General features: G+C 41.1%; 2 protein-coding genes across 2 annotated transcripts; both read left to right on the plus strand.

Annotated features, from left to right (window-relative positions):
• Positions 1 to 8,075: 8,075 nt before the first annotated feature.
• Positions 8,076 to 9,580, plus strand: LOC135522366 (hepcidin-like). The gene is made up of 3 exons (XM_064948542.1): positions 8,076 to 8,386; positions 8,481 to 8,561; positions 8,808 to 9,580. Exons 1-3 carry the CDS (start codon positions 8,300 to 8,302, stop codon positions 8,904 to 8,906), a joined length of 267 nt encoding a protein of 88 aa, XP_064804614.1. The 5' UTR covers positions 8,076 to 8,299; the 3' UTR covers positions 8,907 to 9,580.
• Positions 9,581 to 17,161: 7,581 nt separating this feature from the next.
• On the plus strand, positions 17,162 to 17,930 carry LOC135521613 (hepcidin-like). Its single transcript, XM_064947323.1, has 3 exons — positions 17,162 to 17,247; positions 17,337 to 17,398; positions 17,621 to 17,930. Exons 1-3 carry the CDS (start codon positions 17,162 to 17,164, stop codon positions 17,761 to 17,763), a joined length of 291 nt encoding a protein of 96 aa, XP_064803395.1. The 3' UTR covers positions 17,764 to 17,930.
• Positions 17,931 to 23,432: the final 5,502 nt, after the last annotated feature.

Consider the following 23,432-nt stretch of genomic DNA (forward strand, 5'->3'; position numbering starts at 1 on the left):
GGTTTTATTACAGACAAAAATACTCTTCAGTTTCATCAACTGTCCGGGTGGCTTGTCTCAGACGATCCCGCAGGCGAAAAAGCCGGATGTGGAGGTCCTGGGATGGCGTGGTTACACGTGGTCTGCAGTTGTGAGAACGGTTGGACGTTGTGCCAAATTCTCTAAAATGACATTGGAGGTGGCTTATGGTAGAGAAATTCAATTCTCTGACAACAGCTCTGGTGGACATTCCTACAGTCAGCATGCTAATTCTTGCTCCCTCAAACTTGAGACATTTTTGGCATTGTGTTGTGTGACAAAACTACACCTTTTAGAGTGGTCTTTTATTGTCCCCACCACAAGGTGCACCTGTGCAATGATCATGCTCTTTAATCAGCTTGAAAAGGGAGAAATGCTCATTTATATTTTTGTTTAGTATAGTTATAATTTTTTATTTTTTACTAGGCAAGACAGTTAAGAACAAATTCTTATTTTCAATGACAGCCTAGGAACAGTGGGTTACCTGCCTGTTCAGGCACAGAACAACAGATTTGTACCTTGTCAGCTCGGGGATTTGAACTTGCAACCTTTCGGTTACTAGTCCAACACTCTAACCACTAGGCTACTGTGACCCTTGGTTAACATGCTATGAACCGTACCAATAGCCCAGACAAATGACACAGTTGTTAGTCCTCATAGCTTTGTGGCCCTCTATTCCAAATTCACTGCATTAGTGTCAGAAATTAGATGCTGTGACCATGAGCGTGATGTTATCTGAGGTGCAGAGGTGTTTGAATGAAAGTCGAGACACAAGACACCAGTGAGTGTCGTGACAGTGTGGCAATAATAACATAATGTGTTCGCTTTCAAATTCCAGTTAACTTCCCCCTTTAGGACCAAATTCACTGTATTATCCTCGCTCTGGAAGTACATCCATGTGCATTAACTTTCTTTCAAGCTTGTGCACTGATCCAGTGCCATAAGACTTAGTTTACCAAAAATGTGTAGTATTTTTTGTTGTTTGAAAACACAAAACACAAAAGTAAACTACATGTCCAAAAGTAGGTGGACACATGCTCGTCGAACATCTCATTCCAAAATCATGGGCATTAATATGGAGTTGGTCCACCCCTTGCTAATATAACAGACACTATTCTTCTGGGAAGGCTTTCCACTAAATGTTGGAACATTGCTGCGCGAACTTGCTTCCATTCAGCCACAAGAGCATTAGTGAGGTCAGGCATGTTGGGCGATTAGGCCTGGCTCGCTGTCGGCGTTCCAATTCATCCCAAAAGTGTTCGATAGGGTTGAGGTCAGGGCTCTGTGCAGGCCAGTCAAGTTCTTCCACACCAATTTTGACAAACCATTGCTGTAGCTACCTCGCTTTGTGTACGGGAGCACTGTCATGCTGAAACAGGAAAGGGGCTTCCCCAGACTGTTGCCACAAAGTTGGAAGCACAGAACTGTCTAAAATGTTGTATGCTGTAGCGTGAAGATTTCCCTTCAATGGAACAAAGGAGCTTAGCCTGAACCATGAAAAACAAGAGCATTATTCCTCCTCCATCAAACTTTACAGTTAGCACTATGCATTGGGGCAGGTAGCGTTTTCCTGGCATCCGCCAACCTCAGATTAGTCCATCGGACTGCCAGATGTTGAAGCATGATTCATCATCACTCCAGAGAACGCGTTTCCACTGCTCCAGAGAACAATGGCCCCAAGCTTTAACTCCACTCTAGCCGACGCTTGGCATTGCGCATGTAGCCAACCTTTGCCTTGATGACAGCTTTGCACATTCTTGGAATTCTCACAACCAGTTTCATGAGGTAGTTACCTGGAATACATTTAAATTAACAGGTGTGCCTTGTTAAAAGTATATTTGTGGAATTTCTTTCCTTGTTAATGCGTTTAAGACAATCAGTTGTGTTTGTGACAAGGTAGGGGTGTTATACAGAAGATAGCCCTATTTGGTAAAAGACCAAATCCATATTATGGCAAGAACAGCTCAAATAAGCAAAGAGACACGACAGTCCATTATTACTTTAAGACATGAAGGTCAGTCAATACGGAACATTTTAAGAACTTTTACATTTTCTTCAAGTGCAGTCGCAAAAACCATCAAGCACTATGATGAAACTGGCTCTCATGAGGACCACTACAGGAATGGAAGACCCAGAGTAACCTCTGCTGCAGAGGATATGTGCATTAGTTACCAGCCTCAGAAATTGCAGCCCAAATAAATGCTTCACAGAGTTCAAGTAACAGACACATCTCAACATCAACTTTTCAGAGGAGACTGCATGAATCAGGCCATCATGGTCGAATTGCCTCAAAGAAACCACTTCTAAGAGACTTGCTTGGGCCAAGAAACATGAGCAATGGACATTAGACTGGTGGAAATCTGTCCTTTCATCCAAATTTGAGATTTTTGGTTGCAACTGCCATGTCTTTGTGAGACGCAGAGTAGGTGAATGGATGATCTCCACATGTGTGGTTCCCACCGTGAAGCATGGAGGAGGAGTTGTAATGGTGTGTGTTTGTGATTTGCTGGTGACTGTCTGTGATCTATTTAAAATTCAAGGCACACTTAACTAGCATGGCTACCATTCTGCAGCAATACACCATCCCATCTGGTTTGTGACTATCATTTGTTTTTCAACAGGACAATGACCCAAAACACTCCTCCAGCCTGTGTAAGGGCTCCTTCAAGACTGTTGTTAAAGCATTCCCCATGAAGCTGTTTGAGAGAATGCCAAGAGTGTGTAAAGCTGTCATCAAGGCAAAGGGTGGTTGCTTTGAAATATCCCAAATATATTTTGATATGTTTAACACTTTTTTGGATACTACCTGATTCCATATGTGTTATTTCATAGTTTTGATGTCTTCACTATTATTCGACAATGTAGAAAAGAGTACGAATAAAGAAAAACCCTTGAATGAGTAGGTGTGTTCAAACTTTTGACTGGTACTGTACATGTAACGGATGTTTGGGGGCACGGGTGAACTGGCCGTTGTTGGGGACACTGATGTAGGTGTACGTACGGTCGGTGTCGGTGTATGTACGGTCGGTGTAGGTGTATGTACGGTCGGTGTAGGTGTACATACGGTCGGTGTAGGAGTACGTACGGTCAGTGTAGGAGTACATACGGTCGGTGTAGGAGGACGCACGGTCGGTGTAGGTGTACGTACGGTCAGTGTAGGAGTACGTACGGTCGGTGTAGGAGTACGTACGGTCGGTGTAGGAGTACGTACACTTACACTCTCTGTAGCAGCAGTGGGACACGGTTTCTTCATTGTACACTACTGTGCAGCATAAAGGCAGTGGTACACTCTGCAGGAGTCTTGGGGGTCAGCGATGGACCTGCCGTTGCTGAAGATAATGCTCTTATTGAATTCATTTTCCACCTTTGGAGCATTGGGGCACTCCCTCGTCCTCTCACAAATCTTTGAGCCGTCATTGCAGGTGCAGTTCCAGCAAGAGACTCTTGGGTCAGGTAATGAAAGGGAAAAGGGAAGGGGGGATACCTAGTCAGTTGTACAACTCAATGCAATTCAACTGAAATGTGTCATCCGCATTTAACCCAACCCCTCTGACTGGCCGTTGTTGAGGACTTTGGTTGCATTCTCCACAGCAGTGTCCTGGTTGTGTGTAAGGGTCGTTGCACAATGTATAACAGTGTATGTCTTCGCAGAGAGGCGTGCCTCTGTAACACATACAAAACCCACAGGAAACAGGAAACTGTTCCCTGTCCCTGGCTCATATACAGGCGACTTTAAGATATTCAGAGACTTTGTCGCCAGCTGGTTCAGAGAACACAGTAACAGTTAAACTCAGAATGACCAGGATCTTCATCCAAAGGACCTCCATCTCTACAAACAGAGAGTGTCGTAAACAGTCTCCAAGTATAATTTTTGAGTTACTCTTAATTATTATTTGGTGAATTCATTAATAAATGATCGTACAGCATATTAGTCTTTAGATGCATGTATACATCTATTTACATAATCAGATGTACAGCACATAAAAAAATACTTATTTAGCGCGAAAGTCACAATGTTAGACAGTTCACATTTGTCTTGTTTTCTCTCTATTTACATCTTTATATGAAAAATCCAATGAATTTAACAAGTAACCACAATATCTTATCACCAGTAAATTCATCATAGATATGAATCCCTGTATTTATTTAAATTTGCACGGTCCGTCACTCAACTCTCACAGATGGACAGATGCTGCTGCAAAATCACCACGATCCTTATTAATACTGATGCATCTCATTTTTCTCCTCTGCCACATGATCTCACCACCTCCACACACCTCCCCTACTTCCCCCTCCACCATCCCTCCCTCCCTCTGAGCTTGTCTCTCGGCCAGTCTGACAGCCGCCAATCAAACACACACAGCCAGCCAGGCGCCTGTGTGCCCCCTGCTCTGTTTGAATGGGTTGATCTCTGATCCCATGTCCCTCAGATTGAGACATACTCTCTCTCTTTCTTTCCCCACTGTTAGGATGGCACTCTAACAGACCGATGCAGACAACCGGCCTATTCAGAGTAGCAGCCGTACAGGGTTTGATTTATGGTACATCAGACAACCCCATAATAAGCCTTCAAAATTTCAACATAGGTACCATGTTAAGAATCAACATGGTCTCATTAGATATGACAAAATAGGGACATTTAACCATTGTAGTTATTCAGAATGCCACCAAGGCTGTTCTTACCAAACAAATGTATTTCTCCCCCCCCCCTTTTTTGTTGTTGTTGTTGTGGATGTTGAATCGTGGAAAACTGATTGGATTTGCAAAAAGTCATCAGCGTAAGGGAATGTAGCTTTTTTTCACTCAATGTTGTACCTAAATCCAATGAAAGGGTGATATTTTTAGTTGATTTCACGTTATGAATGTAAATCTAAACTAGAGGTTGAACTGAAGTCTGTACCCAGTGGGATGTCCTCAAAGCTGACATATATGTCAGAAATGTATTTAAACATTCATTGTAATAAGTGTAGCAATACTGTAATAAATATAGTTAGGTCACTTATTTGTTATTTTATAGTGTTTGAGTAGAACTATGAATCCTCATATGATTATTTGTTTGAAACGTTCTGGATGCATTTCATATCATACCTGAGATTCACCTTTTTCCCCCGCTAGCTACCTCTACTATTCTTATTGTTGTATGCCTTAAATAGCACTATACAGCACAACTGTCCTCAATTCTTCGAGGAGAATTTTAACAGGATGTCTTTATAATTACAATGCTTACCCAGTGAGAGTTGCTGGCTAGTAATAAACATGCATGGTTGACTCCAACAAATGCCACAGTCCTCAATACGTTCTTGTACTGTAGGCCTCAAGAGTTCGAAAACGTTGCATGAATGACTGTTTCTCCTTTGTGTGCTGAGATGTTCTCTACCTTAGAGAAATTGCATTTCAACAACGGGTATGGTCTCCAAACTCAGCCTGTCCAGTTCTGTCAGTCTGAGGCTTGTTCGTGTCAAGAGTGCAAAGCAGAAGAGCTTTAGTGATTCACACTTCTCCCAGTACCTCTATTCTCCACAGACTCTGATCTAGCTCTACAGTAAGCACTACAGGATACATCTTTTCTTATTTACAACAAGAGACAGACAGGCCAATCAGTGGTGAGAAGGACAAGTCATGTGCTCACGGGGACCTACAAGACAAGTTCTCTGCGTTGCTTATGTGGATATTTCAGTTTTTCTCTGGTAGGTTCTGCTAGACAAATGGGAAGCAAGATGGTCCATTTCTCAATTGAACATTTAACTTGGTCCATATTACTCTGCTAAAAGGAGACTGGAATTTCCAAAGAAGATTGGCAGTAGCACAGTATCTGCACTGGGAAAATCCTGACCCCTGTACTAACAGTGTCTGTCTTGCTAGTACAGCCTACTAAAACAGTCAGGGAAAACACTGCCCCGTGAGGCAGATAATGTCAGAGCAAAAGGAGGACTAATTGGACAGAGTTGCTATAGTCAGGTTTAGGGCAGGGTCTTTGAATACTAAATTCTACTACAGTTCATTAGCATACTGTTTACGTTTTTCCCTAATGAGCTGATAGTGACCCAGTTCTACATGAACAAATTATCCGCAAATAAAGTACATATGAGGTGGTGAGAGTGGGGAGGGGAGGAAACAGAGGTAATTAGGATGACAGAGGGGAAACCAGGGGGCCAATGCACCGGCCCAGGAGGAGCGGGTGGTGGACAGGCGCCTGTCTAGGTGACTGTGTCTCTGTGTCCGCCACACTGGAGCCGAGCTCTGTTTGACCAGAAGATTCTCAAAGATAGTGCTGGCGGCTGGTGACACTGCAGAAAGTTCCTACCTCTTCCCCGCGTTCACTAATACTCAACAAATTAAACTTGCTGGGTGAATTCCAATGAGGAGTCATTCGTGGTTATATTTGTTGACACTGATTTTCCGGTCACCCAAAGTCAACAAGTGATGGCAAAGAGTTCTCTGTATGCGAGACAGACTGACGCAGGGGTTCCCACAACATGTTATTTCACTTAATACTTTGGGATGATTTTGGCAATAAGGACCTTTATCTACTTTCCCAGAGTGAGATTAATTGTGGATTAATACCATTTGTATGTCTCCACATGCAGTTGGAAGTAGATAAAGGACCTCATTGTAAAACTCCTGAAGTATCCCTTTAAAGAGACAAGTTGGGCAGAGCCAATAAAATACTTAGTGAATAGATTAAAACCTAATAGTATAATGATATAATATCCAACAAGTTGAGCCCTTGAGTGAACATCCAATTAATTATTATTAGGCTATTAACCACTTATCAACTCATCACAGACTCTTTGAGGATGCAAATTAGGCATTCACGGGCTTACAATTTGCAGTATGATTTTGTGTACATGAAATATGATTCACACTGAGTGTACAAAACATTAAGAACACCTGCTCTTCCCATCACTTGTTAAATCCACTTCAATCAGTGTAGATAAAGGGGAAGAGACAGATTAAAGAAGGATTTTTAAGCCTTAAAACAATTGAGACATGGATTGTGTACATGTGCCATTCAGAGGGGGAATGAGCAAGACAATAAAGTTCCTTTGAACGGGGTATGGTAGTAGGTGCCAGGCACACCGGTTTGTCTCAAGGGCTGCAACGCTGCTGGGTTTTTAATGCTCAACAGTTTCCTGTGTGTATCAAGAATGGCTCAACACCCAAAGGACATCCAGCCTACTTGACACAACTGTGAGAAGTATTGGAGTCAACATGGGCCAGGATCCCTGTGAAACGCTTTCGAACACATTATATAGTCCATTCCCCGATGAATTAGGAAGGTGTTCGTAATGTTTTGTACACTCAGTGTAGCAGCATAGCAGGATATTAAATGTGTCTTCTTATTTTGTTTCAACTACAAAATACCTTTATGAAACAATTCAAGTGTGAATCACTATTATATAGCCTGCCTGACCTTTGAAATGTATTTTTCATTAGGTCTGATAAACACAGCATGACGCGTGTCACATATTATTGTCATATTCCTCTATTTCTAATAACACTTGAAACACCCTGAAAGAAGTGATCCGTTTGCACCTGTCTTTTCCTTTCTACTCTTTTACTGCTCCTTTTCTTTCAAATGAAGTTTATTCTGTTAGACTGCAGGTTCCTCACATTACACCACATTATACGTCAAATGAAAGCATTGCTAATTACATGTCAAAAGAGGGCTAATTATTCCATTGGAAGGGTTATAATGAAGTCCTTTAGACAGAGGAATAGATACTGTAATGGCTCACTCCCTCATCTGGAGGGATTTCCCAGGTCAGACAAAAGGGCTGTGCAGCCAGCCATGCACTTCCAGTAACTGTTCGTCCATGACTCCTGCTGTTGGGTAATTTCCACAATTCTATCAGATTTCGACAGAGGAAATAAATGATCATCAATTTTCAGTTATCCACCCTAAAGGAAAGACAAAAAAACCAATACAATTTCCCATTTTTGAAAACGGGACAGTGGATTAGGTAATATGTGACGGGAATGCGCTCCATTGTCCAAATGGGGGAGGGGGGGCATGATTGCACAATAGTGGCCAAAGTGTGTATAAATACTAGTGCACCGCAGTCTCACCACATGACAGAGAAGTCCCTCATCCGCTGACATCAAAAGGACAATCAATCAACTTTGGACTCGTCTTAGTGCATTGAAAATTGTGCATTGGAGAGCGCCGCTTTTTGGGAAAATTGAAGAGCTCTGATCTTCATCATAAACTGTCACTTCAATTCCAACTGTTTTCAACAGGACTTTTAAATAAGCTATAAGCTTCCTAACAAAACCGAGAATGAAGGCCTTCAGTGTTGCATTTGCAGTGGTGGTCATCCTCGCATGTATGTGCGTCCTTGAAAGCATCGCTCTTCCTTTCTCCGAGGTATGGCTAATTCTCCAACACTAACCCACTACAAACATGTGTGTATCAATTTTAGAAGTTGGTCATTACTCATTTGTACATAATGTCTTTGCAGGTGCGAACGGAGGAGGTTGGAAGCATTGACAGTCCAGTTGGGGAACAACAACAGCCTGGCAGCGAGTCCATGCATCTGCCGGTACGTTCAATTGAGTGAATGAATTAAGTAATTACCTTTGGCAAATTAACATCTAAGTGGTTGCGTTTCACCCTTGGAATTGAATTAGCCCACGAGCGCTAGTTGTTAACCATTTGATTGTGAGCCATTAGCAAGGGCTTCAGGGCGAGCAGTGTGCAATGTGCTTGTGAAGGGGAGACTTGGACAGAAATACTTACCATGAGCTTGTTCTCACCTTTTTCATTTTCTTTTCTTGGCGGGATACAGGAGCATTTCAGGTTCAAGCGTCAGAGCCACCTCTCCCTGTGCCGTTGGTGCTGCAACTGCTGTCACAACAAGGGCTGTGGCTTCTGCTGCAAATTCTGAGGACCTGCCTGCACTAAAACCATCTTATTAACTTATTGCCTTTAATTTCCCCCCTATTCTTCTACATTTCTTTTGGACTCTGTGGTGAAGATGCTATCTCATTGATGTCTTTCTCACTGCACAACCTCAGTCTTGTACATAAATGTTTTGTATCATGTTGTATATCTATTGTATAGCCTAATGACACAGGAAAAAGATATAGCCAATTGAAATAAGTGGGGATTTTTATTTTCTATTGTGTAAATTGTTTTGTACATTTTCTAGTTTGTACATGTTTGCAATATTTTCTTTCTAAGATGTTGTTTTTGTAGCTATGATAATGATTTGTTAAATGATTTCTTACAGTGACACTTTTTTAAATATAAATAAACACATTCTTTGAATAACAAACATGGTTGTTTCTGAAATATGAATCTGCTATAGAAATGTACCCTATGGCTAAATGTTCAGTCCTGACAGCCAGAGGCTTATTCAAATTAGTCGCGTCTGGGAATGGAATCCACAGTGCCTTCAGAAAGTATTCATACCTCTTGACTTTTTCCACATTTGTTGTGTTACAGCTTGAATTTAAAATTGATGAAGTTGAGATTTTGTGTCACTGGCCTACATAATGTTGAAGTGGAATTATGTTTTTAGAAATGTTTACAAATGAATAAAAAAACAAAAAGCTGAAATGTCTTGAAGTAATAAGTATTTAACCATTTTATTATGGTAAGCCTAAATAAATGCAATAGTACTTAACAAGTCACACGATAAGTTGCATGGGCTCACTCTGTGTGCAATAATAGTGTTTAAAAAAAACTAAAGTCGATGTCCGAGCCCCAACGGAAATCCAAGCCCCCACAGGAAAAAAAATTGCATAATAAAATCTCGATAAAAATCTGTCAGTTTAAGCTAGAGATATCTGTTTTTTTTATGCATCTCCATCCACTAAATCCACCGATGTCGCACTTCCGCATCTGTGGTGAAAGGTGAGAGAGCTATAGCAGTGTTTGTCAGACCAAGAGACTTCCCGAAAATTGGTCTTCTTCCAAAATCCTCTGTTGCAAAAACTTTGGCCTTCAAACTATTATGGAAAGATGAGACTCTCACAAACATGATGGTTTTCTCCATTTTTCTGGGAAAGCTAGTGTGCCAACTAGTCTGCCAACTTCTGTCTGTAGCTTCTGAACCGTTTGGGCTAAAATGACTCCTCCATGGAAGGTGAGACTCTAACAAACACGTACATGTTGGTTGTTTAGCGCTGGGACGCCCACAGGCCTCACGGGACTCGTCTGAAGGTCCCCAGGTACCAGTTGAAAAAATGAATGGAAGTACTATATATATGGAAATTGTTTAGTGCAAAAATAAGGGGTTAACTACATGAACAAATATATACAGTTGAAGTCGGAAGTTTACATACATTTAGGTTGGAGCCATTAAAACTCGTTTTTCAACCTCTCCCCAAATTTCTTGTTAACAAACTATAGTTTTGGCAAGTCAGTTAGGACATGTACTTTGTGCATAACACAAGTCATTTTTCCAACAATTGTTTACAGACAGATTATTTCACTTATAATTCACTGTATCACAATTCCAGTGGGTCAGAAGCTTACATACACTACATTGACTGTGCCTATAAACATCTTGGAACATTCCAGAAAATGATGTCATGGCTTCAGAAGCTTCTGGTAGGCTAATTGACATAATTTGAGTCAATTAGAGGTGTACCTGTGGATGTATTTCAAGGCCTACCTTCAAACTCAGTGCCTCTTTGCTCGACATCATGGGAAAATCAAAAGAAATCAGCTAAGACCTCAGAAACATAATTGTAGACCTCCACAAGTCTGGTTCATCCTTGGGAGCAATTTCTAAATGCCTGTAGGTACCACATTCATCTGAACAAACAACAGTACGCAAGTATTAACACCATGGGACCACGCAGCCATCATAATGCTCAGGAAGGACACACATTCTGTCTCCTAGAGATGAATGTACTTTGGTGTGAAAAGTGCAAATCAATCCCAGAACAACAGCAAAGGACCTTGTGAAGATGCTGGAGGAAACAGTTACAAAAATATCTATATCCTCAGTAAAACGAGTCCTATATCGACATAACCTGAAAGGCCGCTCAGAAAGGAAGAAGCCACTGCTCCAAAACAGCCATAAAAAAGCCAGACTACGGTTTGCAACTGCACATGGGGACATAGATGGTACTTTTTTGAGAAACGTCCTCTGGTCTGATGAATCAAAAATAGAACTGTTTGGCCATAATGACCATCGTTATTTTGGGGGGGGGAAAGGGGAAGGCTTGCAAGCCGAAGAACACCATCCCAACCGTAAAGCACGGGGGTGGCAGCATCATGTTGTGGGGGTGCTTTCCTGCAAGAGGGGCTGGTGCACTTCACAAAATAGATGGCATCATGAGGTGGAAAATTATGTGGATATATTGAAGCAGCATCTCAAAACATTAGTCAGGAAGTTAAAGCTTGGTCGCAAATGGGTCTTCCAAATGGACAATGACCACAAGCATACTTCCAAAGTTGTGGCAAAATGGCTTAAGGACAACAAAGTCAAAGTATTGGAGTAGCTATCACAAAGCCCTGACCTCAATCCTATAGAAAATATGTGGGCAGAACTGAAAAAGCATGTGCGAGCAAGGATGCCTACAAACCTGACTCAGTTACACCAGCTCTGTCAAGAGGAATAGGCCAAAAATCACCCAACTTATTGTGGGAAGCTTGTGGAAGGCTACCCAAAACCTTTGACCCAAGTTAAACAATTTAAAGGCAATGCTGCCAAATACTAATTGAGTATATGTAAACCTCTGACCCACTGGGAATGTGATGAAAGAAATAAAAGCTGGAATAAATAATTCTCTCTACTATTATTCTGACATTTCAAATTATTAAAATAAAGTGGTGATCCTAGCTGACCTAAGACAGGGAATCCTTACTAGTATTAAATGTCAGGAATTGTGAAAAACTGAGTTTAAATGTATTTGGCTAAGGTGTATGTGAACTTCCGACTTCAACAGTATACATTACCGTTCAAAGGTTTGGGGTCACTTAGACGTGTCTAAGTGAAAAGCACATTTCTTGTCCATTGAAAGAACATCAAATTGATCAGAAATACAGTGTAGACATTGTTAATGTTGTAAATGACTATTGTAGCTGGAAACGGCAGATTTTTAATGGGATATCTACATAGGCGTACAGAGGCCCATTATCAGCAACCATCACTCCTGTGTTCCAATGACACTAATCCAAGTTTATCATTTTAAAAGGCTAATTGATCATTAGAAAACCATCTTGCTGTTAGCACAGCTGAAAACTGTTTTCCTGATTAAAGAAGCAATAAAACTGGCATTCTTTAAGCTAGTCGAGTATCTGGAGCATCAGCATTTGTAGGTTTGATTACAGGCTGAAAATGACCAGAAACTAAGAACTTTCTTCTGAAACTCGTCAGTTTATTCTTGTTCTGAGAAATGAAGGCTGTTCCATGCGAGAAATTGCCAAGAATTTGAAGATCTCGTACAACGCTGTGTTATGGACAGACAAATCTAAGTTTGAGGTATTCAGATCACAAAGAATAACATTTGTGAAATGCAGGAAAAATGAAAAGATGCTGGAGGAATGCTTGACACCATCTGTCAAGCATGGTGGAGGCAATGTGATGGTCTGGAGGTGATTTGGTGGTGGTAAAGTGGGAGATTTGTACAGGGTAAAAGGGATCTTGAAGAAGGAAGGCTATCACTCCATTTTGCAACGCCTTGCCATACCCTGTGGACGGCGATTAATTGGAGCCAATTTCCTCCTACAACAGGTCAATGACCCAAAGCACAGCTCCAAACTATGAAAGAACTATTTAGTGAAGAATAAGTTAGCTGGTATTCTGTCCATAATGCAGTAGCCAACACAGTCACTGTATCTCAACCCTATTGAGCTGTTGTGGGAGCAGCTTGACCGTATGGTACTTAAGAAGTGCCCATCAAGCCAATTTATGGGAGGTGCTTCAGGAAGCATGGGGTGAAATCTCTTCAGATTACCTCAACAAATTGACAACTAGAATGCCAAAAGTCTGCAAGGCTGTAATTGCTGCAAATGGAGGATTATTTGACGAAGCCAAGTTTGAAGGACACAATTATTATTTCAATTAAAAATCATTATTTATAACCTGGTCAACATCTTGATGATATTTCCTATTCATTTTGCAATTGATTTCATTTATGTTTTCATGGAAAACAAGGACATTTCTAAGTGACCCCAAACTTTTGAACGGTAGCGTATATGTTTCCTGATCTTTCTTATATCTCTCAAATACAGGACAGACACTTCAGAACAAACTTCCTTGAGATTTATTTTGGGGACTATTTGTTGTTCCATGTAGTGAATCTGTTATTCAATGCATTTGTATGGGCTAATAACATAAAGGCCCAACCTTTTTTTCCCATAAAATATATTTTTTATATATTTAAGGCTACTTCAAGGGGTCTTAAAATGTAATCGTTAAATGATCTTTGTCATGACCGTATTAAAACAATTCCATTATAGTTTAGAAAGGGCTTAGACTGTTATTGGTTAATTAACATGATTTTTGAATGACTACCTAATTTCAGTACCACACACATACAATTATCTGTCAGGTCCCTCAGTCAAGCAGTGAATTTCAAACAAAGATTCAACTATAAAGACCAGGGGGGTTTTCCAGTGCCTAGCAAAGAAGGGAACTTATTGGTTGATAGGTTAAAAAAAGAAACACACATTGAATATCCCTTTGAGCATGTTGAAGTTATTCATTACACTTTGGATGATGTATCAATACACTCAGTCACTACAAAGATACAGGTGTCCTTCCTAGCTCAGTTGCCAGAGAGGACAGAAACCGCTAAGCAATTTCACCATGAAGCCAATGGAGACTTTAAAACAGTTGTACAGTTTAATGGCAATCTCATAGAAACTGAGGATGGATCAACAATGTTGTAGTTGTTCCACAATACTAACCTAATTGACAGAGTGAAAAGTATGAATCCTGCTTGCAACAAGGCACGAAAGTAATACTGCAAAAAATATGGCAAAGCAATTTACTTTTTTTTCTGAATACAAAGTGTTATGTTTGGGGCAAATCCAATACAAAACATTTCTCAGTAACACTCTCCATATTCTCATGTTATGGGTATGCTTGTAATCGCTAAGGACTGGGAGTTTTTCAGGATAAACAATTTACGGAATGGAGCTAAGCACAGGTAAAATCCTAGAGGAAAACCTGGTTCAGTCTGCTTTCCACTAGACACTGGGAAATCAATGTACATTTCATCAGGACAATAACCTAAAACACAAGGCCAAATCCACACTGGAGTTGCTTACCAAGAAGACAGTGAATGTTCCTGAGTGGCCGAGATACAGTTTGACTTAAATCTACTTGAAAATCTATGGCAAAACCTGAAAATGGTTGTCTAGTAATGATCAACAAACAATTTGACAGAGCTTGAGAATTTTGAAAATAATAATGGGCAAATGTTGCGCAATCTCCAGGTGTGGAAAGCTCTCAGGCACTTACCCAGAAAGACTCACAGCTGTAATCACTGCCTAATGTGCTTCCACAAAGTATTGATTCAGGGGTGTGAATACTTATGCAAATTAGATATTTCTGTATTTAATTTCAATACATTTGCTAATATTTTCTAAAAACATGTTTTCACTTTGTCATTATGGGGTATTGTATGTAGATGGGTGAGTGAACAAAATATATTGAATACCTTTTGAATTCAGGCAGTAACACAACACAATTTGAAATAAGTAGGAGAAACTTTCTGAAGGGACTGTATTTCAAAATAGGGATATTTAACCACTCTGAATGGCACACATTCCATGACATAGACTGACCAGGTGAGTCCAGGTGAAAGCTATGATCCCTTATTGATGTTACTTGTTAAATCCATTTCAATCAGTGTAGATGAAGGGGAGGACACAGGTCAAATGTTTTTTTAAAGCCTTCGAGACAACTGAGACATTGATTGTGAATGTGTGCCATTCAGAGGGTGAATGGGAAAGACAAAATATTTAAGTGCCTTTCAACAGGGTATGGTAATAGGTGCCAGGCACACTGGTTTGTGTCAAGAACTGCACCGCTGCTGGGTTTTTCACGCTCAACCGTTTCCTGTGTGTATCAAGAATGGTCCACCACCCAAAGGACATCCAGCCAACTTGACACAACTGTGGGATTGGAGTCAACATGGGCCAACATCCCTGTGGAACACTTTCGACACCATGTAGAGTCCATGCCCCGATGCATTTGCAACTTTTAGGAAGGTGTTCTTTTTTTGTACACTCAGTGTAGTCCATACTACTCTGCTAAAAGGAGACTGACATTGGGATTAGTATATGCACTTTGAAAATCCTATCTCCTGTATGAACTAGGTCTGGCTTGTTAGTACAGCCCAAAAAACAGTCAGTGCTCAACACTGCCCCATGAGGCAGAGAATGTCCCAGCAAACAGGGGACTAGTTGGACTGAGTTGCTGTAGTCGGAGGCAGGGTTTTAGAACACTGAACACTACTGGAGTTCATTAGCATATTGTTTACCTTTATTTCAAATAATGAGATGATAGTGACCCAGTTCTACATGAACAAATTAGCCACAGCAATCGTGCAAGCCAACAAGCTTTCTGGCTGGTCTGGAGAAGGTGGGGGTTGGAAGAAAGCTGCCAATTGTATTTTTTTGGCGGTTGGCTATTTCATTAGTAAATATTTTTCTTAACTTAATTTTTGGGACATTTTGTGTCAAGTGCCCAGGCAAATAAAGTACATGAGAGGGAGGAGGGAGGAGACAGAGGTAGTTAGGATGACAGAGGGGGGAAACAGGGGGCCAATGCACCGGCCCAGGAGGAGCGAGTGGTGGACTGGCGCCTGTCTAGGTGACTGTGTCTCTGTGTCCGCCCCACTGGAGCCGAGCTCTGTTTGACCAGAAGATTCTCAAAGATAGTGCTGGCGGCTGGTGACACTGCATAAAGTTCCTCCCTCACCCCCACTTTCACTACTACTCAACAAATGAAGCTAGGTGGGTGGATTCCAACGCGAAGTCACTCGTGGTTATATTTCTTAACACTGATGTTCCAGTCACCCAAAGTCAACAAACGATGGCAAAGGGTTCTCTGTATACAAGACAGATGGGCTCAGTGGTCCCCACAACAATGCTATTTTCACTTACAGAGACAAGTTGGGCACAGCCAACAAAATAATTATTGAATGGATTCAAATGTAATAGTATAGTATCAAACAAGTTGAGCCACTGAGAGCACATACAATTTGTTATTATTAGGCTATTAAACACTTATCAGACTTTTTTGAGGATGCAAATGACAATTTTCACAGTATAATTTTGTGTTAATGAAATGTGATATAGCAGCATAGCATGAAATGTGTCATTGTACATTGTTTTATAGATACACTCTTATCCAGAGCAACTTACAGTAAGTGTATTAACCTCATACTTTTCCCCCTTTGGGAATTGAACCCACAACCCTGGCATTGCAAGCAACATGCTCTAACAACTGAGCCACACAAGACATTTCAGCTGCCTACACTTTCAAATAAATCCATTTTTTTCCTCAACTACAAAATGACCATTGCCTAATAATTCCTTGCATGACTCACTATTATATAGCCTACCTAGAGCTTTTAAAGAAATGTATTTTTCATAAGGTCTGATGAACACTACATAATACAATACCTGCCACATAATAATATCATATTCTTGTATTCCTCATAACACTTGAAACAACTGAATGAAAGGTGCCACAGAGGAATTTTGTTCATTCATTTTTGCATTGCAGTGTAATGAAAATGTCCATAATATATCTGATGTAATAGTGGAATGATATTGTTTCACAGTGTTACTTACTGTGTTGTGATTGGCCGGGATATTTGTCAATTGATTACTTCCGCCGGAGCGGCATCCGTTGTCAAAACGGGAAAGCTGTTTTGACTTTGTGGCTGTGTCATCTAGTGGCAGGATTGCACAATAGTGGCCAAAGTGTGTATAATACCGGTGTTCCACAGTCTCAACAAAAGACAGAGAAGTCCCTCAACCACAGACACCAAAAGGACCATCAACTAACTTGGGACTCATCTATTGCATTTAAAATTGTGTGCTGGAGAGTGTCTCTTTATGGGAAAATGTAAGAGTTCTGATCTTCTTTATATACTGCCACTTGAATTCCAACTGATTTCAACCAGACTTTTTAAATAGGCTATAACCTTCCTAACAAAACCGAGAATGAAGGCCTTCAGTGTTGCATTTGCAGTCGTCCTCGCATGTATGTTCATCCTTGAAAGCATCGCTCTTCTTTTCTCCGAGATTTGGCTAATTTTCTAACACCAACGCACTTCAAACATGTCTGCATCTATTTTAGAGGTTGATCATTATTCATTTGTGCAAAATGTCTTTGCAGGAGAAAAAATGACGAGGTTGGAAGCATTGACAGTCCAGTTGGGGAACATCAACAGCCAGGCGGCGAGTCCATTCGTCCACCAGTACGTTCAATTGAGTGAATTAATGAAGTAATTACCTTTAGCAAATTAAAATCGATGTGGTTGCTTTTGCCCCACAGAATTGAATTAACCTACTTGCGCTACCTGTTATCGTTTGATTGTGAGCCGTTAGAGAGGGCTTCAGGGCGAACTGTGCACAACGTGCTTGTGAAGTGGAGACGTGGACAGAAATACTTACCATGAGCTTGTTCCCTCTTTTCTTCATTTTCTTTTCTTGGCGGGATACAGGAGCATTTCAGGTTCAAGCGTCAGAGCCACCTCTCCCTGTGCCGTTGGTGCTGCAACTGCTGTCACAACAAGGGCTGTGGCTTCTGCTGCAAATTCTGAGGACCTGCCTGCACTAAAACCATCTTATTAACTTATTGCCTTTAATTTCCCCCCTATTCTTCTACATTTCTTTTGGACTCTGTGGAGAAGATGCTATCTCATTGATGTCTTTCTCACTGCACAACCTCAGTCTTGTACATAAATGTTTTGTATCATGTTGTATATCTATTGTAATGACACAAGAAAAATACTTAACTATTTGAAATAAGTGAGGATTTTTATTTTCTATTTTGTACATTTTATAAAATTAAAATAATCTAGTTTGTACGTGTTTGCGATGTTTTCATTCTAAGATGTTGTTTTCGTAACAATGATAATGATTTGTTAAATCAGTTCTTATAATGATTTTTTTTACATAAACGAACACACTCTTTGAAGAGGTATTCAACCCCTTTTTTTCATGGCAAGCCTAAATAAGTTCAGTAGTAAAAATGTACAAGTCACACTCATTGAGTGCAATAAGAGTGTTTAACATGACCTTTGAATGATTACCTCATCTCTGTACCCCACACATACAATTATCTGTAAGGTCCCTCAGTTGAGCAGTGAATTTCAAACACAGATACAACCAAAAAGACCAGGGAGGTTTTCCAATGCTTCGCAAAGAAGATAGATGGTAGATGGATAAAAAAAGGAGACATTGAATATTCCTTTGACCATGGTGAAGTTATTAATTAGATTTTGGAGGTTGCATCAATACACCCAAATATACAGGCATCCTTCCGAACTCAGTTGCCGAAGATGACGTAAACAACTCAGGGATTTTACTTCATTTTTAAGGCTGCCCAGAGAGGACATCATTTTTATGGGCAAAGGCAACTCATTCCATTCTGAGGCTCCAGTATACAAGAGAGTACCTTTCCCAGCATTACTCATGATCCTGTATAAGCACACATCAGCAACACCTGATCTGGTGCTGTGATTGTGTGCATCCCTAACACGGGGAAAGTAATCAGTTAGATATCTGGGCACAGATCCATAATTACTCCTGTGAACAAAACCTAGTCTAATCTGGGACACCCTAACCTCAACAGGCAGCCAGTTTAGTTCCTGAAAGCAGCTCCTGCCTATGTGAGTATGTGGACTCACCTTCAATACTACCCTGATCAGCTTATTCTGGGCTATCTGGAGCTTCCCCTTCATAAGCTTAGATAAACCCCCAAACCAGGAATTACTAGCATAGTCAACATGGCATTGAATGAGGGCAGTGGCTAGCACTTTCATGGAGTCCTTATCAAGCAGCTTGGACTTTCTAGCCAAAAGCTTAGTGCTGGCATTAACCTTCCCTAGCACTTGCACACACCTCCCAAGCTTCCATCAAGGATACATCTCAGGTAGCTAACAGAGGTTTTAGTAGTCAGCACCTCACCATTCTAACTTGGCTTATTATCTCCAAACCATTTGCTAATGTTAGTAAGCTCTGTGCTAAGTATGCTTTCCAACATAGTTTTACTTTTGTGAGACACCAGAAGTGTAGAGTCATCCGCATAAAGGAAAAGACATCAAGAACAAGCATCTTTCATATCGTTAATATACAGTAAAAACAGTAGAGGCCCAAGCACGCTCCCCTGCGGAACACCACAACTCATTGGTTTTGCTCCCATTAACCTCTACTACTTGCTCCCTACCTGATAAATTGGAATTTACCCAGCCTAGAGGGATAATGCTTTAACCCCAGTGCCTCCAGTTTGGAGATTAAGAGACAGTGATTAACTGTATCAAAGGCCTTTTGTAGGTCAAGCAGTACCATTCCACAGAGAGTCCCCTCATCAATCTCTTTCCTAATGTAGTCAGTCAAGTAAAGTAGACATGAATCGGTGGAGTATGTTTTTCTAAAACCCAACTGAAAATCATATATTAGACTTTGTTAGTTGATATATTCATAAATTTGCTCATGTACAACTCTCTCCAGGATCTTTGATGTTATACTGAGAATAGATACAGGCCTATAATTCCCAGGGTCAGACTTTGACCCCTTGTTATACAGAGATATAACTTTAGCTTGTTTCATGTCTCTGGGAAAGATGCCTTGTTCAAGAGAGATTAACAATATGTGTAATATAAGGGTGAATTTACTCAGCAGAATGTATAAGAAACCATACAGGAATATTATCCAGGCCTGCAGCTTTGGAATATTTAAGCTCCGCTAGCTTACTGACTCTTTTGGCTGTTGCTACCTTTTCAAAACAAAAAGAGTTTGGCTGAACCCTAACTCGGCTTAATACTTTTTGACTTGGTTGTTTCCATACAAACCAGAACTGGTAGACAGCTTGCTAACCGGCTTGCTGGCAATATTCCATCTCCCCCCTGATGTTCAGTCCAATACTGTTTAGTCTGTTTTTGGTAGTACAACTACAGCCTAGTTCCTTAACCTCTTACATCTATGGGGGCGCAATTTCATTTTTGGATGAAAAACGTTCCCGTTTTAAACAAGATATTTTGTCACAAAAAGATGCTCGACTATGCATATAATTGATAGCATTCGAAAGAAAACACTCTGACGTGTCCAGAAATACCAAGATATTCTCTGTGCGTGCCCTAGAACGTGAGCTTCAGGCAAAACCAAGATGAGATGGCATCCAGGAAATGACAAGGATTTTTGAGGCTCTGTTTTCCATTGTCTCCTTATATGGCTGTGAATGCGAGAGGAATGAGCCTGCCCTTTCTGTCGTTTCCCCAAGGTGTCTGCAGCATTGTGACGTATTTGTAGGCAGATCATTGGAAGATTGACCATAAGAGACCACATTTACCAGGTGTCCGCCCGGTGTCCTGCGCCGAAATTGGTGCGCAAAAGTCACCTGCCAGTATTTTTCCATGCGATACAGAGAGGAAAGCAAGCTTCCACGAACTGCATATCAATGAAGAGATATGTGAAAAAACACCTTGAGGATGATTCCAAACAACGTTTGCCAATCGATATTATGTAGTTAATCCGGAAAAAGTTTTACGTTGTAGGTGACTGAATTTTCGGTTCGTTTGTAGCCAGACGCAATGTAGAAAACGGAACGATTTCTCCTACACACAGACGCTTTCAGGAAAAAACTGTGCATTTGGTATGTAACTGAGAGTCTCCTCATTGAAAACATCAGAAGCTCTTCAAAGGTAAATGATTTTATTTATTTGGTTATCTGGTTTTTGTGAAAATGTTGCGTGCTAAATGCTACTCAAAATGCTATGCTAGCTTTGCATACTCTTACACAAATTAGTCAATTTCTATGGTTCAAAAGCATATTTTGAAAATCTGAGATGACAGTGTTGTTAAGAAAAGGCTAAGCTTGAGAGCAGATGCATTATTTTCATTTTATTTGCGATTTTCAGAAATCGTTAACGTTGCGTTATGCTAATGAGCCTGAGGCTTTAGTCACAAACCCGGATCCGGGATGGGGAGTTTCAAGAAGTTAAATGATTTCCAAAGCATTTTTGTTCTCAATTATTTTCTCAACAAAGTAACCCCTCTTACCTTCATCCATCCTGCTCTGTGCTTCATTTCTGTGATGTTTATATAGGAAAAAAATCAGGCTGCTCTTGAGACTTCACCATTTCTTAAAGGACTTATTCCTTGCTTGGATAGGTTCTAGAATCTCATGATTAAACCAAGGGCTAGATCTCTGTTTTACCCTGACCCGTCTAATGGGTGCCACCACATTCATCACATCAAGGAATCTACACTTCCCAGGCACTGTCTACCCCTACACTATCCAACACAGGTGACCAGTCAATTTTACCCACCTGCTCCCTAAACATTTCAACACACTATTTTATGTCCTCTGATTCTAACGGTTTTGTGAAACATAAATGTATCTTTAAAAACACTCCTTCTGCAAAATGTAATACAATTATCACTGATTCCATATACTATTACTCCAGTCTGTGATATTTTGGATTTTTCAGACACCAACATTAAGTCAATTGTACTTGGCACTGTTTCACATACCCTGGAGGGTTCTTTTATCATTTGGGTCAGAGCAAGTGATCTACAGAAGTACAAAAATACACTGTGGGTTGGGCTATCCTTTTTACAGACATCAGCATTGATATCCTCAAACAAAATCATTTCCTTCACCAGGGAATCTTTACAGTTTGACAACACAATTTCGAGACCTTCATAGAATGCATTCTGATTGGGCGGCATGTAACACACCCCCAACAAAATCGGCTTGGTTTTGGGAAGGCAGATATCCAGTCAGACAATCTCCAGATCAATGCTTCAATCCGATCTGACGTTAAAAGCAATGTCCGATCTTACAAACGCACATATCCCCCACCATTCCGATTTCCGATCCTTCCTGACAACAGAGTAATTGACTATCTCAATTTCTGAGTCACAAACAGATTAATCTAGCCATGTCTCAGTAAAACATAAGACTCCCACCTCTGATTTGCAAACCAACAAGCATATCTCATCAATCCTCGGTAGTAGGCTTCGGACGTTTAAGGGCACAAGATGTAAACCCTTCTTCCCAAAGGCCTCACTGAATTCCCGATCCATGTGTAACTCGCCTCCCACTGCACTACCATCTTCCCGCTGCACTGCCTCCAGTAGCCTCTCTGCCGCCATAGAGCACACCTCCCCAGGTGCTGCTCCATCGTCCATTGTTGAAAAGGACATATCTGTATTTCATTTTCAATAAATATGCAAACATTTCCAAAAACATGTTTTCACTTTGTCATTCGGGTGTATTGTGTGTAGATGGGTTAGATTTTTTTGTTATGAGGGGGTGGTTCAGGTGTGGTAAGTCAAGGGGTATGAATACACACACACACACACACACACACACACACACACACACACACACACACACACACACACACACACACACACACACACACACACACACACACACACACACACACACACACACACACACACACACACACACACTATTCATTCCTGGACTCTTCTGAGTCTAAGTTGTCAATATTGTCAATGTTTTATGATCAGTCTATTGCACCTGGTAACACTTTGAGGTGGGAGGGTGGTTGACATTGTTGCTCAGTATTCTGTGTAATACAGTTGTCAGCATATAGGGAGTGCTAGACACCATGGATTGTGACATTTAAATAGGCCTCCCATTCGAGCAATAGCCATAATGACTGCTCATTCAAGTGTGATTCAACATGTCACACATTCGAATAAACATGGGCACACTCAGCTTTTTCTGTCTCTCTCTCTCTCTCTGCTACTCTCACTCTCTCTCTCTCCAAAAGGCCACAGAATAGGTTAATACTGAGAGCTAGGCTCTATCTGGGTCTAACATAAACATATTCTCACCATCTCCCTCTCTCTCTCTGACACTGACTCTCTCTCTCTCTCTCTCTCTCTCTCTCTCTCTCTCTGACACTGCCTCTCCCTTTCCCTCTGCCCCATTCCCTCTCTCTCTCTCTGACACTGCCTCTCCCTTTCCCTCTGCCCCATTCCTCTCTCTCTCTCTGACACTGCCTCTCTCTCTCTCTCTCTCTCTCTCTCTCTCTCTCTCTCTCTCTGACACTGCCTCTCCCTTTCCCTCTGCCCCACTCCCTCTCTCTCTCTCTCTCTGACACTGCCTCTCCCTTTCCCTCTGCCTCTCTCCCTCTCTCTCTGACACTGCCTCTCCCTTTCCCTCTGCCCCACTCCCCTCTCTCTCTCTGACACTGCCTCTCTCTCTCTCTCTCTCTCTCTCTCTCTGACA

The sequence above is a fragment of the Oncorhynchus masou genome, chromosome 30 (assembly GCF_036934945.1).
Source record: "Oncorhynchus masou masou isolate Uvic2021 chromosome 30, UVic_Omas_1.1, whole genome shotgun sequence".
Taxonomy (NCBI): Eukaryota; Metazoa; Chordata; class Actinopteri; order Salmoniformes; family Salmonidae; genus Oncorhynchus; species Oncorhynchus masou.